We start from the raw sequence: 25,299 nt of genomic DNA, 5'->3' as shown, positions 1-25,299 counted from the left end.
GTAAAGAACCAAGGTCAAAAACCAAGTATTAGAACAAAAGACGTTCCTAGCACCCTTATCAGTCAGGAAATTAGAAGAGTTTTAGCAACTTTGTGCCAGGAGTTTATGGCCAGAGACCGGGGTTAGACTATGGCATAGTAAGAAACGCACTCATGAAGGTAGTAAGCCAGCCCTTCACGCCTTCACTGCTCCCATTTTAGACAACCAATGTTTCAGTTACTTGTTTCACTTCTCCATTAAACTGTTACTCTGAGGAGGATATCTATCTGCTCATTGTTGGACATTACAGGCTATACAGTGTGTTCCTTGGTCTGAATAAATGATGGCTGGCTACCCAAATTGCTGCACTATCTTCTTTTTTTTTTTTTTTAATAGCATTTTGAGCATTTGCATCTGACACTTCATAAGTGAAACGCTCTCTAGGGTCAGTGGCTATTCCTGTCAAGACCCATTTGTAGCCCTCCAAGGCTACTGGCATCAGTCTCACTTGCCAGCTATGTCCATGCCCTTACCACCAGGGAATCCGCCACAGCCATTGGCAGTCTCTGTCTCTTTTGCTGACAAACCGGACAGTTCTTACTGGCATTTTGTTTTTCAGAGTGTGCAAGAAGAGTATGTCCAGATTTAGTCCATCTCTGCCTTGCTGTAGTACTCCCACATCCACTCATTTCATGGACCCAGGTGGCCACCACAGGAGAGCACACAGGGATATATATATGTATTGATCCAATCACCTTTCAAACCTGAAAGGGACTTCTGATGGCCATCAGCATGTTGTACTTTAATGAACCCCTTGAATTCCCATAGTAGTTTCCATAGAGCTGTGCCCCATGTGGGCATCCCTTTAATGGGCTAGGCTTCCACTGACCATATGGCCAGGCAATTGGCCACTGCCCATGAGTCAGTAAAAACTGAAACACAGAGGCTTTAATCATTGTTAAATTATTCCATCATTGCTAGGAAAACAACATGCAATTCAGCCCACTGGGCTCACCTATTTTTATCTTCTTTGATAGGAGTGACAGTTTTCCAACAGGATGCTGTCCATACACCTTGGAACTACTGTCCACAAACCAAATAACTCTGTTAGTATTTTGGGTTAGTTATAGGGTATTGTCTAAATGATGATAGAGTTTGGCAGCTCCTCACACAGTTCCACAGTCAGTCCTAGGGTAAAAGGGGCTCCCTGCTGGTATCTTCTCCTTGCATTCTCCAGGTAGTATGATCCTGTGTAAGATCCTGTTCATTTTACTATGGAACTTTTCCAGGCATTTCCATCCCTGTTAGAGTGTTTCTCTGATATCACCAAGACACCATGGGTATTTCAGGTTTCAAGATTATTTTATGCCCTTCAGTTATAGAGGCAGTTTCAATTAATGTCCAATAGCAAGCTAATAATTGACCCTCAAATGGAAATTCTGTAGTCCAAAGTCCTCATAGTTGTCATGGGGAGGCACTCAAAGGCTTTTGCTATAAGCCTTAGTCTATGCTCTGTATAGGGCTTTCAAACAAAGTCTCTGTGCATTCAGCCTCTACTCTATATTGCTTGGGCTTGAGCAATCTTATTGGTTCTAATTTAGCATGTTCAATTAGCATTGTTTGGAAAGCAGATTTACATGTCTTCTGTGTTACAATACTAGGTAGGGGAAATACTCTCCAGTCAGATACAATGTTGATCCCCATAATATAACCACTTCACACAGAGCCTGCTTAAACATTCCAACTTTCCTAATTCTATCGCATTCAAATATTCTCATAATTCTATCAAATTTCAATTCTATCAAATCTCAAATTTTTCTGTTCTCTCAATTTCATTGTAGCCTAAGTGAGGACATTACCAGTGGGTTTTGGTACCACGGTGCATAAGACTCCTGTTTCTAGGAGCTCTGGAAACTTTCTTCTCCACTCTCTGACCATTTACCCACTCATAGCAAAAGGCTTTGGGTTCCCACAAGGGGGTCGAGCCTGGAGACCCTGACCCCTTTGTCAATCTTTATCTCAATTGAGTGGTCTCACTTTTGCTCCAAGCAATTGGAGGTCATATTTCTCCTTGTAATCTTAGTCTTCTGGCTTTTTAAACTTCTCCTAACTGGGGTAGATGGAAGGACTTGGTTAGGGCTCTTTAATCACCAGAGATCACTTTGACTCCCACAAACTTTGACAGTGTTGTATTAAGACCCTTGTTTTAACCCCATCAATGTTTGCTGTATTCATTGCACTTCATAATAACCATCTAAAGATTTTATCATGCTTTCATGAGTCCCATTTTACATCTCTTTATTTTTCTGTTTGTTTTGCTCCATTTAATCACCTAATGTCTTAATATTTTAAACATTTTTACCTTGTTGGGAAGAGTTGGGATGAGTTCCTTGACTCTTCCTTCTGCCCTTTGCCGTCCTCTTGTTAACTACTCATATCATTTTTATTAGTATATGTACAACCCATGAGGGAAAGCCAAGATAGCAAATTCAATAAATCTTCCTAGATTGTCGTTTACTTTTGCCACAGTAAGATTATATGGAGTGCCCATGCAAATGGTGCTTTCTTACCCACAGCATTTACCATGTCCTGGGAACCCAGGCATATTCAGTGAGTGAATAACCTGATTATCACCAGACAGTCCCACATGGCTCTCACTCTAAGCAGAGCAGCTGCTTCATCTGGGCTGTTCTAGATGTCATTTATGTGGGGAAAGGAACAGTTCATTTTCTTGGGACAGACAGACCTTACAACCTTACAGTAGCTTTTTTCTTTTTTGTTTGACACGGAGTCTTGCTCTGTTGCCAGGCTGGTATGCAGTTGTGTGATCTCGGCTCACTGCAACCTCTGCCTCCCGGGTTTAAGTGATTCTCCTGCCTCAGCCTCCCAACTAACTGAGACTATGGGCGTGTGTCACCATGCCCAGCTAATTTTTGAATTTTTAATAGAGACAGGGTTTCACCTCATTGGCCAGGATGGTCTTGATCTCTTGACCTCATGATCTGCCCAGCTCGGCCTCCCAAAGTGCTGGGATTACAGGCGTGAGCCACCACGCCCAGCCACAGTAGCTTTTCTCTAGTTCACCAGGTTGCCTCTTCCCTCAGGAATAACCACCTGTGTCTCTGGATCCTGTTTTACCTTTTGTGATTATCTCATCATGAGCTGTGGGTCCAGAATCGACCCCAAATCCATTTTAGTAAAGGTTCTTCAGGAAGCTGATGATACCAATCTACAAAATGAAGGAACTCCTTCACACTATATTCCCTGGTTTCAGTAGTTCCTGGGTTGTGCCCTCTCCCTGTTGACTATCTTTTGGGTTACCAGAGGGCTCACAGGTAGTTCTGTTGTTCTGCATAATTTTTCCTTTTGTGGGTGCCTTTCAGGATAGTGGCTAAAGCACAGACAAACTCATACCTAAACTTGGTCCAACACTGAGATCTAACCCAGCACTTTGAATTTAGTTATTAAAGATAACAATGACCAGGGGATTGTATGCTTAGCATACCTCTTCTTAGTTTGTATTTCCTTACATATCCAATGAACCAGCTCCTCAGGAGTCAGATCTACCACCATTTCTAAACTCCATTGATAACTCTGGCTTTTAGCAACTGAGTGCAGTGCAGCTGCAGTTTCATACTATGTCAGAAAAACTCTCCTCAAGCTGTGTTTTCCGTCTGCTCTCACACCACCACAACAATCATCAAGACGACTCCTGCGACTTCTGGAAAAACTCCCACACATCAAGCACTGGACACCAGCTGAGTGTCCTCCAGTTCAATTCCAGCACTATCTACGCAGAGATAGTGTCAAATCCCAGGTTGAGGGCTCAGTCCCACAAGACCGCTCCCCCTACCAGTGGTAAGTTTGCACCTCTGGAACTTCTGACAAACTGACTTCAAGTTAAGGTTCTCAGGACCCCTCTTTGGGTTCGACTAATTTGCTGGAGTGGCTCACAGAACTCAGGGGAACACTTAACGTTTACTGGTTTATTATAAAGGATATTGGAAGGGATACAGAGGAAGAGACTCTAGGGTGAGGCATGGGGGAGGGGGCGCGGAGTTCCCATGCCCTCCCTGGTGTGCCACCCTCTGGGAACCTCCAGGTGTCCAGCTATCCGGAAGCTCCCTGAACCCACTTCTCTTGGGCTTTTATAAGAAGTGTTTCTTATGCCAGGGTATGAGGCGGGACCTCTCAGGGGAGTGTCTTAAGACCCACAGTCACAAAGGTGGGAGAAGACTAGAGTCCTGCCTGTGGTAGGTGAAAGGAAGGCTGGAAAGAGATTCTGTTTCCTAAGGCCTAACACACCCATTATCACAAAAGACTGTAACAAGGGCTATGGGAATTATGAACCGGGAACCTTGGACAAAAAACCAATATAGGTGACTAGGGGGCCATAGCCGTTCTCATTTAGCTGGCAAGATTGAGAAAAATGCAAATAAGGTTTTCTCAAATGCTAATCTAAGAGTTAAAATAACTTTTATTTTATTTTTAAAAATTTCCCTCTAATCCGTTATCTTCTGGATCCACTAAGTATAGCTCAGTTTTTATCTCCCTTCCTGGTCCAGATGGGGCCCTGATGTTTGTAATTATGCTGAAATGTGAGTGCAGATGGCTGGAGTGCAGCTGAGGGAAAGGGATACGTAACTGCCATTAGCTACTTATGGAAAAGATTTTATTAAATGGATTCTGGCTCAAGAGCATGAAAAAGAAAAGAATACCAAAGACAGTTGACAATTATGACAGACTAGGAATGAGTGCCTAGCACAATTTTGATCACACAGAGGCATGTAATAAAAGTCTATTGAATGGAATTGATAGATTCTGCTCCTTATATGGGATGTGAATTTTTTCCCCTTTCTCTAATATGACCAGTTTAGAATCACAGACTGAGAATTGATTCAGGGTAACAAACCAATTCCTTCCTTTTTTTTTTTTTTTTTTCTTCTGAGACGGAGTCTCCATCTGTCGCCCAGGCTGGAGTCCAGTGGCGCAATCTCGTCTCACTGCAAGCTCCGCCTCCTGGGTTCATGCCATTCTCCTGCCTCAACCTCCCGAGTAGCTGGGACTACAGGTGCCCGCCACCATGCCCGCCTAATTTTTTTTTTTGCATTTTTAGCAGAAACGGGGTTTTACCCTATTAGCCGGGATAGTCTCGATCTTCTGACCTCGTGATCCGCCCACCTCGGCCTCCCAAAGTGCTGGGATTACAGGCGGGAGCCACCACGCCCAGCCCAATTTCTTCTTGTCTAGATGAGAAAACAAGTCCAAACTGTTTTGGGGACTTGTCCAAGGTCACATAGTTGTGAGTTTGAGCTTATGCAAGGCCTCTAGATTTACATTTAATCTTCATTTTATTTTATCAGATAAACTTTTATTTAGGAATTTTGGTCATATATTCATAATTTTGTCTGTCTTTGCTTTTAAGATATTTATTCTTCCGTTAGCACATCTTTCACAAAGTTTTGGTTACTACACTGCAATCTTTAAAAAGAAATGGGGCTGGGCACAGTGGCTCATGCCTGTAATCCCAGCACTTTGGGAGGCCGAGGTGGGCAGATCATGAGGCAAGGAGTCCGAGACCAGCCTGACCAACATGGTGAAACCCCGCCTCTACTGAAAATACAAAAATCAGCCAGGTGTGGTGGTAGGCACCTGTAATCCCAGCTACTCAGGAGGCTGAGGCAGGATAACTGCTTGAACGTGGAGGTAGAGGTTGCACGCTACTGCACTCTAGCCTGGGTGACAGAGCGAGACTCTGTCTCAGAAAAAAAAAAAAAAAAGACTTTTTTTTTCTCTATTTCTATTTGCCAGATGCATATAACTGCCAGTTAGAATACCTGAGCAACATGAGAGAGGTGATATTGCATGATAATAATTAAAAGCCCATATGCTGACATGAGACCTCAGGTTGAATTATACCTCTATCCTTTACTTGGTGAATTTGAGCAAATCATCTAAGTTCTCTATGAGGTCACAGTAATACCTCCCTCACAGGATTATTGTGAGCACTAAATAAGTTTATGCATTGCATGTGTTGAGTGAACCATGCAGTTAACTGAGAAATGTGTGGTTTCTCTTAATGTTTGCTTTTCCTTAGTTATCTTCAGGTTGCGACAGCCTTGCAGCCCAACCTCAGAATGGATCTAGAACAGGGGACTGGAAAGCATCAGGAGTTATCTTCAGTTCCCTACAGAGGTGTAAGAATGGGACTCCCATGAAAGGGCCCCTTGCAAGGAACATAAGAAAGTAAATGAGACAACTGGATGACAGGAGGAAGGAGAGAAGGGAGGATCACAGATAACCAAGTTGAGCCTGGGGGGTTGAGAGGATAACTGGACGCTTGATGGAATATGATTATGTGAAAGGGAAGGTATTTGTAGCCAGTGATGGGTTCATTCTTCTGAACTCTCACCTTGTCTTGTAGGAATTTTTAGATGATTTCAAGTCAAAAGCCCTGATCTTCCTGGACAATTTTATAGTTGTTAGTTATTAATTTGATTTCAAAAACAGCTATGACTCCAATATGCAAGACTCCAGGGAATAATTCATAGGTAACATGGCCATAAAAATGAAGCCCACCCACACCCCTCTGCGTGTGTGTGTGTGTGTGTGTGTGCGTGTGTGTGTGTGTGTGCATGCGTGTGTGTGTGTGTGCATGCGTGTGTGTGTGTGTGCATGCGTGTGTGTGTGTGTGTGCATGCGTGTGTGTGTGTGTGTGCGTGCGTGTGTGTGTGTGTGTATAAAGACTAGGACACTGTCTTGTCTGGTTTGAGCTTTTGGGTTTAGTAGAGAAGGAGCAATATTGGAACAAATAGCTGGTTCAGGAGAGGAAGATTAGATAAGGCTGGGAAACAGATAATTCAAAAGAAGTTAAAAGAATTAGGATTATCTATTAACTGAAAACAGAATGGTAGAATGAGGATCAGAGAACAGTCTGACTGGTTTTAAGTCTATTTTCTATAGTTAACTAAGTTTAAAAAACAAAAGCTAAGTGAGGTGTAGTAGTTTCATATTTGCTGCTATAACAGTTGTCACAAGCTTAGTCACTTAAAGCAACATGAATTCATTCTCATACAGTTCTGAAAGTCAGAAATCGAGAATGGATCCCTAGGGCTGCATTCTTCCTGGAGGTTCTGGGGAAAATTGATTTATTTGCCTTTTCTAACATCTAGAAGCCACTTGCATTCCTTGACTCATGTTACAGCCAGCAGTATAGCATTTTTAAATCTTTCTTTCTGCTTTCATTGTCACATTGCCTTCAGACTTGACCCTGCTGCCTTCTTCTTACAAGGATTCTTGTAATTACTTTGGGACAACTTAGATAATCCAGGATAAATTCCCACTTCAAGATCCTTAACTTTATCACTTCTGAGAAGTCCCTTCTGCCACCACGGAGGGCGATGTGGGGATGTAACTTTGACCATCTGACTTGTTCCCCTTTCTCCTTTTATTTCTGTTTCTATGCCTTGCTAACCCTTCTTCTGTGACCTAGATACTTTTTCATTTAACAGACATTGTTCTTCCCCTATTTTTTTGGAGGGATGGGGTGGTCAGTAAAGGTTCCTAGCACTCTCTGTGGCTTCTCCAAGTTCTCAGGGCTCTTTTTTTCCCCCTTGGTGATATGTTTTATAACTGATGATCTCCTGTCACCTGTGACTTGCATTTGAAGTACATAAAATTACATTTCTATCTGTTTAAAATGATTCATGTCTACAGTCTAGAAAAGTGTACTCAGCCCAAAGACACCCTGTTGTCTTGTGGCAACAGGGTGACCTTTTGCTTGGTTCCTAGACTTTGTTGCTCCATTAAGCCCAGATCTCTAACTTAGTGACTCCTGTTCCAGTAACTACACAATTTAGGGGAGTTTCTATTCTTTAGTCCTCAATGTGCAAGAACAACGGGGCAGACTGCATGGCTCATCGGGATGAAAAGGAAGGAATATTCTAAGAATGCTGAGGAGAAGTTTCCGGGAATGTGGTTTGCATGGAACCCGAAAACTTATTTGAAAGTTTCAGAAAACTTATTAGGGAAATGTGAACTTCCATATTAAACATTGGAAGGAATCTCTGGAGAGATGGGAGAAAGACAGGAAGAGGGTGTCTGCTTTGGGATGCAAACCAATACCATTTCCTTCTCTGACATGCAAGGTGCCAGCAAGATCTCCCTCAGAGAGAAACTATCCCTTCATTCTATAAACTCTTAAAGAACTTTTCAATTATTCTTGTATTTTATATCACTTTTACTCAATTTTCCTCAGAGTCAACTTGTCTGTGTATTTGATATTATCTAATTTAATTCTTAGCATAGTCTTCCAAGGTAGGTATTATCAACATTATTATTTTACCAGCAAATAAGTTAAATGTCTGGCCCAAGGACAGAAAATACACTCCATAACCCTGAGCTTAACTTCAGGTGTGTTAATTCAAAAACCAAGGGCTCTACCATATCACAGCTGCATCTCAATAAAAGCATCTATACATGTCTCCTTTGTAAAATGAAAGCAATGTGAGGTCAGGAATAATTGCTTATTAATTTTGTAAAACAACCCCATAGCATCTAGTACAGTGCCTGACAAATTTGGTGGTTGCTTTGTTAAAATCTGACAAGTAAATGAATACAGAAATGAATTGAATGCATGAATCAGTAAACAGATTGTTCCTGAAAATAGAAATCTTGGGAATAATAAGTGGCTGTTAAATTTTGGGGGGAGAAAGAAGAAATGGTTTGAGATCTAATTCTATGTTTCAGAAACAGTCCTCTTATTCCTCATTGTTATGTTATTATTTTCCTCAGCAAACTCTTTTAAAAAGCTGGCAAAGATAAATGTTGACTAAGTATTGTTGTTTGCAGTAATGAATTTGTATCTTTTATGTAAATGTATTGTGAGAGGACACATTAAAGTTCTGGGAACTGTAGTTTTATTAAGTGATGTAATACATGTTAATGTTTATTAAGATCTCAATTAACTTTACCTTTCTCTTCTTTCCCTCCCTCCTTCTCCAATACCTTTTACTACCACTTTCATTTACATTTTCATGATATATAAAATGAGTTTAAAATAGAGCCATGTACAATAAGAAACTTTCAGTCTATAAAGCCCCTCTGTATAATTCAAAGCAGAAGGACATGGAGACACTCCAAGGCTTTGGATGACTGCAGGGTTCAGAGGAGCTCTCGTGGGAATCCCTTCTGACCCCTCCACCTTTGGAAACCAAAATAAACCATAAATGCCTGTCTTCCTTGACTTGAGGACAATTTTCCCACTATTCATTATCTGGCTTCCAAAATGAATTGCCAGAAGTCCGGCCATCCTGCCAACAACATTTGGAATAAGATGGGGGAATTTAAGGTCAAAGGGAAATAAACTGTTTCTGTCCTATTGGTCTTGTCCCTCCACTGTCTCCTTCCTTACCCCCAGTAGCCTACTCTGAGGGATGAGCATGTCAGAGACAGCCCAGAAAAGCATGGGAAATATCTCAATTTCCACGGGAATCCTTGAGTAGGGAATGGCCAGTGCTTGGGAAAAACAATACTCTTTTTAAAACTAAAGTAAAATTACAGCACCAGGGGGGTGATATTACAATGTAATTGAGCTGAACTAGGCAGCAGTGGAGGTCTCCACACTGGCTTTCTTTGTCACTCCACAGGAGTTCCCAATGAAGAGGCCAGCAGTGTATCTTCTCTTTGCTATCAGAATTGGTTGCATTATGAGGTGGAGATCTTCTGAAAGGAGTTTACCTTGAATATTAGTCAAATAGACCTTTGTTGAGCCTATCCTATCCCATCCTGTCCTAGGCTAGCCTATCCATTCATCAATTCAATTAACATATATTAATCAACACATATATGCGAGATACGATGATAGGGATAGGAGAAATATGATAGTGACAATAATAAAAATAGGTAACATTTATTGAGTATTGATAATACTATACACCAAGTTCCATGTTAAACCTCTTAATGCATACTTTAACATCACAACATATCTATGAGTTAGAAATTCTATTATCACCATTTTTACATAGAAAAATGAAGGGTTGGAATTTTAGTAATTTGCCCAGTGTCACTCTGTTGGTAAGTAAGAGCTGGAATATAAACCCAAGCAGTGTGGACCTGTGGTCTTATCATCTATGTCATCCTGAGAATTAAAGCAACTTTACAATACTTAGTTATTTTTAAGATGCTTTGGGGAGACCAAGGAAGTAAGACATGGCGCCCATCCTCATGGAGCTTGCTATCTCACTGGAAGTACATACATATGGGACTCTTAGGTATACATTACAAAAAGCTAGAGTCATTGCTTGAAAACGTGCTATCCATAACTTTAGAAGAAGAAATGCGTTCTGTTCTTTGCTCTGTAACTTATTGGCCATGAGAACTTGGCAACGTCTTTTAATTTCTGTAAATCTCAGTTTTTCCACTTTTAAAATGGGGAGGTGCAAATTAAAAGCTCTCTGAGGTCCCTTAAATTTGCCTCTGTTTTGTGATTTTATAATAGAAAAGTGATAAAACAGTCTGGGATGGAGTAGTTACAGAGGTTTCAAGAAAAGAGTGAGACTTGTTCTGGTCCTGGAGTATTAAACTGGCATAGAGGTGGAGGGAGAAAAAGATGGTGTGCTTGGGAGATACTGAGGAGGCCAACAGGAGTAGGTGTACACGTGGTTGTGGAGAATAATGGGAAATAAGGTTAGCAATGGAGGATATTAGAAGGAAGAAAGTGATGTTTGAAGTAGATACGGTAGATCAGCGGTTCTCAAAGTGTGGTCCTGAAACAGAGATGTGAATCCTCCAGCCCCACCTCAGACCTCCTGAATGAAGAAAAGCCAGAGGCAAAGGTTGCATACCATATGATCTTATGTATATGAGAAAAAACAAAACTGTAAGGACGGAGAGCAGATCAGTGGTTGCTAGGGATAAGGACAGGGTAAGGGCTTTGTTATAAAGGGGCAGCATGAGGGAATTTCTGGGGGTAACAGAACTGTTCGGTATCCTAACTGTAGCAATAATCCATGTGTTAAAACTCATACATTTATACACCCAAAAACGATGGGAAAAAAGAAACTTTGGGGTGAAGCCCAGTGTCTGTGTTTTAACCAGACCTCCAAGTGATTTGGGTGCACACTGAAGTTGAGAACTACTGTGGTTAATACAGAGAACCATTAGAGGTGAGGAGGAAATTGTCTCTGCAAGGCTGGTCTGATAGGGAGTGCTGAAGGCACTGCAGTAGGAAGAAGGAAATGGGCAGGTGGGATGTTACAGTAATTCAGACCTGGAGAAAGGTGGTAAATGTAGGTATGAAGAAGCAAGGGCACATTTAACAGGATTTCCTTGGCTGGGTGCAGTGGTTCACGCCTGTAATCCCAGCACTTTAGGAGGCGGAGGTGGGTGGATCATCTGAGTTCAGGCGTTTGAGACCAGACTGGGAAACATGGTGAAATGCCATATCTACAAAAAATATTCATACAAAAGTTGGAAGAATTGGTTGAGCCCAGGAGGTGGAGGCTGCAGTGAGCCAAGATCATGCCACCGCACTCCAGCCTGGGCGACAGAGTGAGACCGTCTCAAAAAATAAAAATAAAAGGATTTTCTGGGAAGACAGAAAAACACTTGTGAGAGATTAGCTATTGACAATAAAGAAGACAGTCTAAATAATGTAGATTGGAGAGTTTATAAATTGTGAGAGTAAGGAGAATATTATAGTTACATAAAATGGGATATTGGGAAGAAGGGTTGAGTAAAAAGGAATACATGGTGCCATTCACAAGGCATTGAACACCTCAGGTCCTTGATTGTTCTCATTTATATAGTAAATATATTAAATGTGATACTCTTGAAATCGTAATTTTTTATAGCTGGAGGAGCTATTAGAGGTTTTCTCACTAAACTGATTTCCTTCCTCCCTTTCTCTTTCTTTTCCTTTTCTTTTTTGACAGAAAACAAGAGAGCTCAAATAACATATTCAAGATCACCCAGAAAAGTACTGACTGAGTTGATAATAGGGTTTAGTCAAGGGCAAATCTTTTGCTGTTGTACTGTTGTGGTTTTTTCCCTCTATTTCCAATTGTTATGCTCTATGTTACGTTCTATGTTGACAGCTGTCATTTTTTTTCTGATAATAAGCTGGATATTTTCCTTTGTTGGCACAGGACTTTCTGTAAGTAATAATAATAATAAACCTTGCCCCTTATGGAGTGCCGTAGTACATGTGCTAGGCACTAATATTAGTGTTTCATATATAGTAACTCACTTAATCACAAGAACTTTATGATATAGATACCATTATTATCTTCATTTTACAGATGAGAAAACTAAGGCAAGGTAAGGTTTTAAAACTTGCCAAAAGTCACACATGTAGTAAGATGAATCTGGGCAGTTTGGCTCCAATATCCATGCCCTTTACCACTATGTTATTCTGTCTCTTGCTTTAAGAAAACAGAGTTTAGTTTTGGTATTAAATGGATTTTCTAAGAGTTCAATATTTCACTTGACTTTCTCTCTAGGAACAGTCTTTTTAACATGTATAGTATTTGCTTTACAAACTTCCAGTTATATAATCTGAGGCAGGATTTTTGCTATGGTTGGGAGTTGGACACTTTCTCTGCCAAGTGTGGGAAAGATTTAACACAATTCAACATGTCACTTGTGACTGTAGTAATGGAATGGGGATCTGGAAAGTATCTTATGATATTGCTTGGACAGATCCAGGTGGTCATATGACTTAGTTATCCAAAACAACTGGTTGCTAGTCTTTTCTTGATGACTTTTCTTCTGTAGTGGAAACTTCACCACATTTATTGTTCACAATTTCCATGGTTTCATCATCATTTTATGGTAAATTCTCCTGAACACTTCCTGTTTAAGTTTAAGCAATCTTCGTGTGTGTGTATATACGTGTGTTGGGGTAGGGGCCTTTCACACTTATAGCTGGCTGGGTTTTGAAAATTTGTAAATGCATCATTATTCATCAGTTTCTTGTTTGAAGCTTCATAATCTCTTGAAGCTAGAGCTCCTTGTGTGGGTTTAGGTATCATCTTGGCTAAGGGTAGGAATCTTGGTGCTTAGGATCAAGTCTCATTAGGGGTACCACATAGTTGTCCCCTTCTGTGTGCCTACCACCTCCATGGACTCCTGAAAAGGTGTATGTGGCTAGAGAAGATGAGGATTTGATTAGTTACTGAACCCTAAATCCCTGTCCTCTGACATTTTATCAGGGATTCTCTCTCTTTTCCCTATTTTTCTACTTCTTTTACTTATTTATTTACTTATTTTTAAATTTTTAGGTTTTTTAAAAATTTTTTTGAGACAAGAGTCTCCCTTTTGTTTTCTAGGCCCAAGTGCAGTGGCACCATCTCAGTTCACTGCAACCTCCGCCTCCTGAGTTCAAGCTATTCCTGTGCCTCAGCTTCCCCAGTAGCTGGGACTACAGGCATGTACCATCACGCCTGGCTTTTTTTTTTTTTTTTGTATTTTTAAAAGAAACGTGGGGTTTCACCATGTTGTCCAGGCTGGTCTTGAATTCCTGACCTCAGGTGATTCACCTGCCTCGGCCTCCTAAAGTGCTGGGATTACAGGCATGAGCCACCACGCTCAGGCTTTCTGTTTCTTTCTTTACCACTCATCAAATACAGTAGTCTTTCAGTCTTTCTCTCTGGAAACAAGCTGGCGTATCTCAGTGATTTGGGGGTTCTGGAAAACAAATACGAAAATGGGATACTCTTGTCAATTATCATTTGCCTTTGACGTCACAACACAACTCCCTCAGGGGCAAGAAAGCATGAAATGCCTGGCTACAGTCTTTAAAGAGGAAAAATTACATGTGGAGAAACACATGAATTAACACCTGATACATTAATATGTATTTCAGCTATTATTATTATCTTTAGGAGTTGCTACAGATCGCTTGTTTTCTGCCTGTTTGCCATTGAGAGGGGTGACTGCGTGATCATGGGTGGAGTCCTTGCACCTGGATTCAGGAACTGTATGATTAAATGAAAGTCTGGTGACCTCATGTGGTCCTCCACACTTGGATATATCAGGGATCTGGGGAGATAAAGTCTGTTTCTCCCCCAGGTGACTGAGCAAGAGGATGCCCAACGAGTAGGGCCAGGTTTATGAAAGCAAGACCACCCTACGTATAATGAAATCCAACTGTGCCATACTTTTTGGACAAATACTTATTAATAAGCTCATGTAAAATGTTTGTGTGACTTATTCTATAATCTCAATAAAGTCCTAGTTATTTCTGCCCTGACTACACCTTGTATGAAAGGTTTGCTCAGATACAATAATATTCTAAGCTGGGATTCTTTAGTTGGTATCAGGCAACAAGAAATCTTAGCATCAATGTCTGGATAGAGGACTATGTGGGAATCAAGCCACAGGTGCCATCTCTAAGGGTTAAGAGCAAATTACATTTTTAAAACCTTTCTATGGAATAGGTGAGGGTTTCCACAATAGTGTCACCAGTCCCAATGACTTGAATATTATTATTGTGACTGGAGAGAGCCCATTATCTAATGAAGAAGCCTACGTGTAAACACTCACTTCTAGCACGCGTTCTGCTAGTTGGCAGAGCATCTGATGTCGATCTCGATAGGGATAGCTGAGGCAGCTACAGCAGCCGCCTTTGGAGCATGGTCTTTCTAAAGAGCTTGCTGACCACCATTGAGATGTGAATGCTTGATTAGGGCAAGTAGCTGAATTAACTATGACGTACATAATGTCATACTGTAGTGATTACAACCAGCTAAAATGTCTTATTTCATTGTTTTTCATTTCTTGTTTTGTATCTGTCTTGCCCAATTTAAACATAAAGTCAATGAGAGGACCTTATCTTTTTTTATTTCATTGAAAATATCAAAACATAGTGTACAGCATGTGGTAGGCGTTCAGTAAACATACTTTAAATTTGTTGAATAAATAAATGAACAAAAGGAGAAGCTGCACAGGGTTTTCTTTTTCTTTTCTTTTCTTTCTTTCTTTCTTTTTTTTTTTTGAGATGGAGTTTCTCTCTTCTTGCCCAGACTGGGGTGCAATGGCATGATCTCGGCTCACTGCAACCTCCGTCTCCTGGGTTCAAGGGATTCTCCTGCCTCGGACTCCTGAGTAGCTGGGATTGCAGGCATGCACCACCACACATGGCTAATTTTGTATTTTTAGTAGAGACAGAGTTTCACCATATTGGTCAGGCTGGTCTCGAACTCCCGACCTCAGGTGATCCACCTGCCTTGCCCTCCCAAAGTTTTGGGATTACAGGCGTGAGCCACCGCACCCGGCCTGCACAGGCTTTTCCGTGTCCACCATGGTCCTAAGAAATTAAGTCAGCTTATTTAAACAAGAACCCTGGGAGACTTCCTAGTCTGTTACTGCAGGTTACTTGTGATGGTCCCTTACTGACAATGAGTTAACCTGGGGCAGTTGAGGTAACAGCTTGAACACAAAAATGAAAAGAGTTGTTATTAAGACAATCTGCTGAAGGGAAACGTTCGAACATATCAAGAGTTGAAAGGGTATAATAGATAAACGTTTTTTCTGTGAATATATTTGACACAAATGACATTGTCAGTTTCATCTTTTCAGCCATCTTATAGTTTGAAGGGGCTTATTATGTAATTACTAGTATGAGCGAAAGCCTAAAACACTGCTAGGGAATGACTCACTTGTGTTTAGAAACAGAGCTGTCATTTCTGAAGTCATATCATAACAAATTAATACTACTACTACCATACATTCGTTAGCATTTTTCTTCACCTTTTTATCATTTGGAGCACCTGAGGAGTATTTCATATTAACTAACCATAGAGTCATTTTCCATCATGTATTATATATTAATTATATAAATCAAGTAAGAAAATAAATATGTTTAACATGATATCACACTGCATTACTAAACTCTTTCATATGCTGTTAAAGCACAAACAATGAGTGAATTTTCTGTAGTTCAAATTGAAATAGGTTAATTCAGAAAAAGGGTAGATGGTAGATGCCAAAACGATAGATTCTTTCCACCACAATCACCCGGCACTGCCTTTCCCTGCAGTTAAGAGTCCATCTTGATTTTCGGGGCCATGCTGAGGTTCCTGGGAAGTTGAAGATTTCAGTCCCAGAACTGAGCTGACTTTCCACTATCATACTCTTATACTTCCCCTAAGGGTTTTCAAGATCATCCATTACCCTGTCTCGGAGCCACCTACGAGGAGCAAACTCCACTGATCTAAAGTTTTAAATGAGCAGCCAGGGAGAAGGCTTTTCCAGCTTTCAACAAAATGCATCCCTCTTGACGGGCCCGCGCAGGGACCCTCTGGGCCCCTTTCTCTCTGTCAGTTTCTGCTGGGTTCTGCCTCTGAGATTAGTTCTCAGCTGCAGGGAACTCAGAGGAGCTCCTCTCCTCTGGTCTCCAATCCGGCAAATGCCTTACTCTCGGCTGTAGACATCGACGACTAGTGAGTGTTTTAGAAGCTTGTGTTTATCTTTCCTGGGTATCTGTTCCAGACATGTTCTTTTTAGTCCGTGGAAAGAAGCTTCGTTGTGTTTCTTCAGAAGGAACCGATCTGCTCTCTGCTTAGTTCTTTGCTAAAGCTCACGCCTTCCCACGGCCAGCAGGGGGCATCTGAGACGCGGATTTAAATTGCACTGAATTTAAAAGGGATTATCCCCTGTTAGGACACCTCTTTTGGAAATGTGTTGTAAAAATCTTGCCTTATGCTTCTCAACTTTCCTCCGTCTCTTCTTCCTTCTCTTTCCTGACATATGTCTGGCGTCTACAGCGAAACCTGTTTGTGATTGCTAAAAGTCTTTCAACCACAGGAATAACCTATGCCCCAGGGCTACTTCTGTTTCTTTTATATCCTGAAAAATTATGGTCTCATAATTGATTCTTTTCAGATTGCTAGTGATTGCAATTATCCTCCCTGCCTCTTCTCATTAGCATATGTCCTATATAATATGAGGAACTAAATGCCCCACTTGACCATTCTCAATCTCTTTCAAGGACAGAAATTGAATTCACTTACTTTATAGTGCTTATAGTCACTTAATGGTGTTACCTCTGTCCAGTTAGCAAATTAGAGACATCTTAGTCCTCAGTGACTCATTCTAAGCTGCACTCCAATATTTCACCTACTCCACCCCAAAATGCAGCTTTACTATAACCTAGCAATTCAGTTCATTCATTCATTTGCTCAATCATCAATTTACATGGCAAATCTTTATTGAATGCTATTAAATGCCAGGCTCTGTGCTAAGTGCTGAAGCTGTAATTGTGAACTAAACAGATGTTCACTCTGCTCTTGGGGACCTGACACTTTAATGGGAACGATAGACAATATTCGCATATACATATACATATGGAGATAGAAATGCAAATCAAAAAATGCCATGAATGAAAAATTCAGAGGGCTCTGAGAATATATTAGGAGCAGTTTTTAGGTATATAGTGTCTCCCATTGCACATTGGGAAGTTAGGGCTCCTTGAGGTTAGAGTCTATGTTCTTTTATTTATTCATTTAGAGACAGAGTCTCACTCTGTTGTCCAGGCTGGAGTGCAGTGGCACGATCTTGGCTTACTGCAACCTCCGCCTCCTGGGTTCAAGCAATTCTCTGCCTCAGCTTCCCGAGTAGCTGGGATTACAGGCACCTGCCACCACGCTTGGCTACTTTTTTTGTATTTTCAGTAGAGATGGGGTTTCACTGTCTTGGCCAGGCTGGTCTTGAATGCCTGACCTCATGATCCAACCTCAGCCTCCCAAAGTGCTGGGATTACAGGCATGAGTGACTGTGCCCGGCCTGTGTTCTTTTGTTTTTATACTCCACCTACCTTCATCAATGACTGGAAAAATATCTGCTATACAGTTTACATGTATGTGTTTTATATTCAATTGTTCCAAGTGGCTCTGAAGTGAGAAACAACTCGGTAACCCTTGAAACACCTAGTATAAGACTTTATATATAATTGGTTCTTCACACATTCTGGTGGAATATATTTCTCAAAATTTAACTATGTTTCTGTTTTTAGTGATTGCTTGTGCCTGTTTTCCACACTTATGCATCTTAAGGTGATAACCCACTAAATTCACGCACTAGCAGGAAGGACTGAGGTGGTCCGTGGCCTTTTGAATTTTGACTTCCCAGCCAGGCAGCATACCCACACAGGGAGCAGATTTAAAATTGCACAGCCCCACAATTATTCAAATAATTTTCAGTTTGAAATCACTAGTGTGAGTCATCTAGACAAAGAATTATCTTCCTCTGAGCCTTTAATTAAACTTTTACTCAAGCATTTTCAATTGATTTTATTTCAAAACAAGTTTTTCTTTGTAAAACAACAGAATAACAGGAGGAGGAGAGATGAGAGGAGATAAAAATAGCTTCTTGTTAACTAGCATTAACGTAATGTGGCCAGGAAAAAATGTCTAGGGTGCAGTCAAAGAGAGCCTGAGACCGAGCATGAAATTGTAAACAAGTTAGAAAATTATCTTCTCTGGATAGTGTTGTTTTTGATGTTAAGTTAATGTCAGATACATTCAAGTTTATCTATAAAGGGAAAATAGTTTGGTAGGCTGGCGCTATTGTTTTGTTTGAATTTTTCATTTGGTTTGTTTCATTTTCATATGTTTGTGAGGCTATGGTAGGGAGGAAAGGGAAAGGGGAATGAAATAATATTCCAGGAATTCTTGAGAAGAGAAACAAATCTAACATTATTTAGTCTTGTGAAAAGAGTGCAATGTTTAAAGTGGTTTGAACTTCAGCATTTGTTAACTCCTCGGCCTTTAAACTTTACTGTTGTATGAGCAGAAATGCAATAATACTATTCATTCCCTGAATAACGAACTCTTAATTAAATTTAATGGACTTCACAACTTAAATACTCTTAACTTTGTAATGCTCTATACTTGAGCCTATACCAAGCCAGAAATTGAAGCCGTAGAAAGAAGTGTTTTCCAAAGCACTGAATATCTTTTCTCCCTTACATCTCCAGGGCAAATATGAGGAAAAGAGTAACCTGATGTTCTGGTATGTTTGTCTGCTCTGAGGAAATGGAATATGATTTTCTCTAGGCAATGTTGTAAATGATAGTTGATTTCTAGATCATTCCACAGAAATACTCTATTTAAGCAGTGATATAGATAAAATAGTAGTAGGGCTCTGATTCATCCTGGTTTTAAAAGGATTTTGTGGCATGTCTTGAGCATGTAACTACCATTTATAAATGGTGTTTTCACAGAAGGTGCATCCTGAAATAGTAAAAGAAAATGTGAGATACATTGAGTTCATATGATAGGATGCCACTTCTTTACATACAGAGTCTTTGAAAGGCACCTTTCTATAGTTTTATCTCTTGTTTGTTTTCATACCAACTTTACTGCAAGCTAGGTCCTGTATAGAGGTCCCACCAACATCCATCCCTCTATCTAGAAGGGAGACAGAGTAAGTTCATTTAATTGGCTTTCTGCTCTCTCACATTTCACCCTTTTGCAGTACAGACTACTTTTACATCCCTTCAAATAACACGCACCCACCCTTCTGTCTGGAAAGGTCATTCTTTTCTAGCTCAACTGACTGACTGCTACTCATTCTCTAGTTCCACCTTTGCCTCCTCTGAGAAGTTCCCCTGATTTGCCCTTGTGGACACTGGTGCTCCTCCACCAGAGCTCTGCTGCTCTCTGGACAGTCTGTCCTTAAGTACCTGTTTGTGATTGTTTCCACATGTAAGACCTCTCCAGGTTAAAAGCACCTTGAAAGCAAGGAGCAAACCTAATGATGTTTGTATATTTACTGCATACTGCCAGACACAGTAAACATGACCAATGAGTAAATCAGTAAGGAATCAATGAATTAAGTAACTAATAACTCTTTTACATACTTTCAATTTCTTTGTTCTAATTATCCCTTAATCTCCAATTATTATTCTTGCATCAGGAAATCAAACACAAATATGTTTCTGCCTTTTACAAAAGCAAAAAGTTCAAATGGAGCAAGAGATAGAAAAAAAATGTAAATAAAGTTGAGAGGGGGGATAAAGTTAAAACCAAAAGGACCAACCGAACAGAAACCTAAACATGAGAGACTTTCATTACATCATTGTCATCTAAATATTGGTGAGTGGACTATTGGGTCAAGGCTGAAACTGCAAAGAGTTGCAGCATGCATTCCACAGATGTACAGGAAGGGAGGGACCTATGGAGCCAGGAGGACGTGATTATGGCTGAAGTTTTTCACGGACTGGGTGGAATATTGTGTCCTAGTGCACCTTGTATCTCTGACTGTAATACTGCACGTTAGCCAGCAGAGGGCAGCCAAAAATATTGCATGCATTTCTCCTCCCCACTTAATGTTTTCTTCATTTTTCAGATAAATATAAAATTGGCAATTCTTGTCCCCAGAGGTAGAATATAGAAGGTTGTGGGTGTAGTAACTCCTTAGTAACTTGCAGGGAATTTTTTGTATGTTTCAATGTAATGTTCGAAGCTAGGGAACATGGGTGGTGGGTTGGAAAAATGATTGTGTAGTTAGAACTAACTTTGAAGAAGCCGTATTCTATGCCAAATGCTGTGCTAAGTGACTCATATGCATTCATATATTTAATCATCTCAACAAGTCTTAGGATATACTATTTTATCAGTCCCAATTTCTAGGCAAAAGAACTAAACATTAGATAATTTAAGTAATTTGCGACGCCTGGAATTAAAGTGACACTTAATCTAATTCACAGTGTTATATAAGCTCCCTCTGCAGAACAGTCCCAATTTTTACCCTGATGTCATGCTGAGCTTGATCTGAGGTACTGTGGGACCTGAGTTGGCTTTAGTCAGTGAGAGGGTCTTAGGGAAAGAATGAAAGCAGAATGAAATGAAAAGGAAATGACGCTGTAGAGATGACTACTCCTAAAACATAGTTTTCAAAACCATATTTACTAGCCTAAAGGAAAATATGTTATGATAATTAGGTATTTGTGGGGTTTTTATAAGTTACCAAAGTAGGTCTCCTTACATTTTTCTTCCTAATATCCATAACTGCGAATCTTAGGCATTTACTTAAATTGCCTCATCACTGCCTCCTCTTTTGCCTCCTTTGCCTCCTCTGAGAAGTTCCCCCTGATTTGCCCTTGTGGACACTTGTGCTCCTCTGCCAGAGCCCTGCTGCTTTCTGGACAGTCTGTCTTTAAGCACCTGTTTGTGACTGTTTCCACATCTAAGACCTCTCCAGGCTAAAAGTACCTTGAAAGCAAGGAGCAAACCTAATGGTGTTTGTATATTTACTGCATACTGCCCGACACAGTAAACATGACCAATGAGTAAATCAGTAAGTGAACAATCCCTGTGAACAAATGAGGAAAGTATGTATACAATAGTAAAATCCTATTTGGCCACCATGTGAACTTCACCACATCTTTTTAAGACTTTGGTTATGATTAGCATTGACTGAGAGGTAAATGTTAGCAGATTTGTAAGGAACAAAATCAAGATGTTTTAGTTCACTTTGGCAAATATTTTTAAATGTCTACTATGTTGCCAAGCATTGTGCTAGGCACAGGGGTTAAAAGGTATTTAAGACTAAATTCCTACCATCAAAAAGTTCTCATATCCAAGTTGAGAAATAGAAATGTAAGTCAATGACCATAATGCAATATGATGAACCATCTCTTAAAAGCATGGGTAAGCAAGTGCTAAGGTGACCGGGAAAGGGTAGCTTTTTGGGTCTCCCAATATTCAACAGCTTGTCCTATGGATTAATATTTAAGATTTGCCTGGTGCTTTTCCAGTTTAGAATTATGATAAAGTGATGGATAGATTAGGTTAGTTTTAAAGCTGAGCATGAAAATAGTTGCATCCTGTGATGGAGGAGTACCCAGAATTCTGACCATATCTACTCACTAAAATACTGAAGATACAAAGAAGTAGTAAATTCTGCTGTAGTTTGTCGTTTGGCAATTAGAACTCATTTATCAAGGTTCACTGCACATAAGATAGACAGCCATAGGGAACAATGGATAAGGAGTTGGAAACAAAAATTTTATGGAGAAATAAATAATCAAGTAGAATTATTTAATCTTATAGCTGGAAATGGCTCAAAAAACATCTAAAATGATGAATAACTTCATTATTTTACAGATGAGGGAACTGAAGTCTGGCAGTAAAAAGTGATGATTTTTTCCAAATGTCATATATCTAATAATAGTGAGGACCAGAGCCCTCAGAAGACTAGCAGGCAATGCATGAGGAGTTCTACCTGGGAACTCTAGCATCAGACAGCTTGGGCTCACATCTGTCTCCACCAAATACTGGCTGGTTATCTTAAGTTATTTAAACTCCTTTCATTCGGTGACCTCATCTACAAAATGGAAATAATACTATAGTATCTGCAGATATAAAATGAGAGAACACATATAAAGCAATAATGAGGATTAAAATGTAGTGCAAATTAATGAAGGACATACTAAGAGCTTGGTAAATGCTATTTATTAGAACTTACATATTCTAATTTCTGCATTAGTATTCTTTCTGCCACAAGAAAAACACAAGTGAAATGGGATTTTGTTCATTTTTGTTTCTCTGACACAGGAAGAAATCTTTTTTTAAAATCTGTATGCACATGTGGTGTCCTCATTTCCCCTGTGTCTCTTCTTTCAGGGCCAAGGAGATTAAGATCAAGTTGGGAATTCTCCTCCAGAAGCCAGACTCAGTTGGTGACATTGTCATTCCCTACAATGAGAAGCCGGAGAAACCAGCCAAGACCCATAAGTGAGTCATGAATATGGATTCCACTCATTTCCTCCAGAGGATGGCTATTTTTCAAGTGTTTAGCACCATTCCTCATCTGTAGAATTACCCCCATTCAATTACTCATTGAGGATCATAAGAGCCCTCAGAGCATTGGTTTACAAATAAGCTCTTTTTTTTTCTTAACTATCTCATGTCTGGAGCATCTTATTGAATACAGGCAGAATACTTAAAAAATAAAAGATAAGACTCTGCCTTATTTTTGAGAGACAGACATACTTATAAAACAGACAGACCATACTTATAAAATGATACCAGCCACTACTGCAGTGTGGTAAAAATACCTGCTCATTTACTGCCTTGGTAACCACTCCTGATCCAGTTAATTATGAGCCCTGGATGCTTACCTGCTGATGAACCATCTAAAGCTGCTTCCTCAGCAGGAGGATGTGAGAACATTTCCCTCAGGAAGATATAAGGACAAGGCAGACAATTTCAGCCTTATCATTTCTTCTCCAAGATGGTGCCCCTCAAGGTCTAACAGAGGAACAAAGTCTGTTACTTACGTGAAGAATGAACACTTGACTAGCTATTTCTATTTAATGTACACCAGGTATTTTTCCCAATTCATAAATTCATATTCTTGATTGGATTTCTGCAGTCCTCCCTCATCCCCATTCTCCTCTCCCTACATATTCCTCCTGTCAATTCAGGCATCCTAGGGAGCTATTACTTCTAAAGAGTCATGATGCTATGGCAGTGAATCCAGGTCTTACGGTGTGCGTTGGCCCTGTTTTCACTCAGGAACATGACTCCCAGCATTCCCATTGTTCGTTATCATCCCTGCTAGCTGCAGAGGCTGTCGCTACCTAGACAGATACACTCCATCTTCCCATTAAAACAGAGATACCCAGGAAAATCAAGAAAGGAAAATGGGAAGAAGAAAAGGCCAAGGCATTCAAATTCCTTCACTCTGCTATCTTAGAGCTTTGAGGATATCACAGAAGTGTGGTAAAAATATATTAGTCTCTTTAACCTCCATTTCTCTTTTTAAATGGAATATTTGTGTAAATTGGCCAGCCTATCCTTTGTCCAAATGACCTCAACTTAATGTAGCTGGATTGATTGGGAGATAAAGAGATGAGTTATTCTTTTTCTTTTTTTAATCTTTTTCCATTTGTTTTTATTACTTCAAAGTGATTCTAAACAGGAAATGAGGCATAATTGAGTTTTCTGCATTTGAAAAGGAGAAGGTAATTCAGTGTGGAGCAGCAGGCACCGAGCGGTAGTGGAGAATAAGAACCACATTTCATAGCAGCAACAGATCAAAACATCTATTTTGAAGTAAACAACGTGACAATTTATTGATCTGTTGGAATTAACTTTAAAAAAATAGAGTACTACATTTCCTGCTTTAAATCTCTACTTTATCATTCACGTAGACCCTTAAACTGTTGGGGTTAAAAGGGATTCAGAGAGAAGCTGTTTTGGAAGAAACCCTGGGGCTGACCATTTATTGGATTATTTACTTCTCTTGTCTTCCATCCTCTTTCTTCCTCCAGAAGCCTAAATTGTTTTGGAAAATTCCTTCATCTCCCTAGAGAATAATTCTGTGTCCATTGCATTTTCAACAGTGACCAGTAAAAAAGTTTCCCACTCTTTTCTGAATCCATAAACCCCATCCCACCTCCTCATGTTTGGCAACTTTCTATGCCATTTATCTGACAGGAAATACTGTGTTCCGCATCAGCTCCATCTCTCTGTCTCTTCTCTCACTTTAAAATTTCTCTGTATTTTTAACTCACGTTCTTCTTTCAGAGGGGAAAATAATTCTTCTCTTGATTGGAGGTATTTTTAACCCCTCTCATATTCTTTGGGTTACTGACATCAGTATAATCTGTTTTTTAAAAAGCATTTTCTATTTTTTAACATGTAGTTTTGAGTTCTCATTTTTTTAAAAAAATGGACCATTGAGAAAAACAGAAATAAGTGCTTATATTCCTAGCCCCTAAAGACAGCTCTGTTCCCCTTTTTGCACTTTTAGTTGCCCTTTTGCTCTGTGGACCCTTTTTCCCTAGGAGCAAACAGGTACCCACGTCCCATGCTGAAAAATTCTCTCCCCGCCTTTCTCTCTTTCTGCTTCTCTACCTTTCTCTTACTTTTATTGGTTAACTGTAGAAAGAGAAGTCTGTACTCATGGCTTTCAGTCTTTTCTGTATCTCCTTATTATCCAGCTTTGACCTTACTACCTCACCCGAACTAAGGCCCCATCTGTGACTTGTCTGCAGCATTTGATGGCTCACCAGTTGACCTACTCTTTTTTTTTTTTTTTTTTTTTGAGACGGAGTTCACTGTTTCACCCAGGCTGGAGTGCAATGGCGCGATCTCGGCTCACTGCAACCTCTGCCTCCTGGGTTCAAGCGATTCTCCTGCCTCAGCCTTCCGAGTAGCTGGGATTACAGACATGCGCCACCACACCCGGCTAATTTTGTACTTTTTACCAGAGACGGGTTTCTCCATGTTGGTCAGGCTGGTCTCGAACTCCCAACCTCAGGTGATCCACCCGCCTCAGCCTCACAAAGTGCTGGGATTACAGGCGTGA

The 25,299-nt window shown here is 40.2% G+C and overlaps 1 protein-coding gene across 1 annotated transcript in view; it reads left to right on the top strand.

The window, feature by feature from the left end:
• The window catches only part of LOC105492943 (regulator of G protein signaling 5), a 59,482-nt gene that overhangs the window by 12,355 nt on the left and 21,828 nt on the right, over positions 1 to 25,299 (top strand). The window contains exon 2 of the mRNA XM_011760334.2: positions 22,608 to 22,718. Coding sequence (XP_011758636.1) covers positions 22,608 to 22,718 — 111 coding nt within the window. The remainder of the gene's footprint in view (positions 1 to 22,607; positions 22,719 to 25,299) is intronic.

Source organism: Macaca nemestrina, chromosome 1 (genome assembly GCF_043159975.1).
Source record: "Macaca nemestrina isolate mMacNem1 chromosome 1, mMacNem.hap1, whole genome shotgun sequence".
Taxonomy (NCBI): Eukaryota; Metazoa; Chordata; class Mammalia; order Primates; family Cercopithecidae; genus Macaca; species Macaca nemestrina.
The sequence above is the reverse complement of the archived record's forward strand: the minus strand, read 5'-3'. Positions and strand labels throughout refer to the sequence as shown.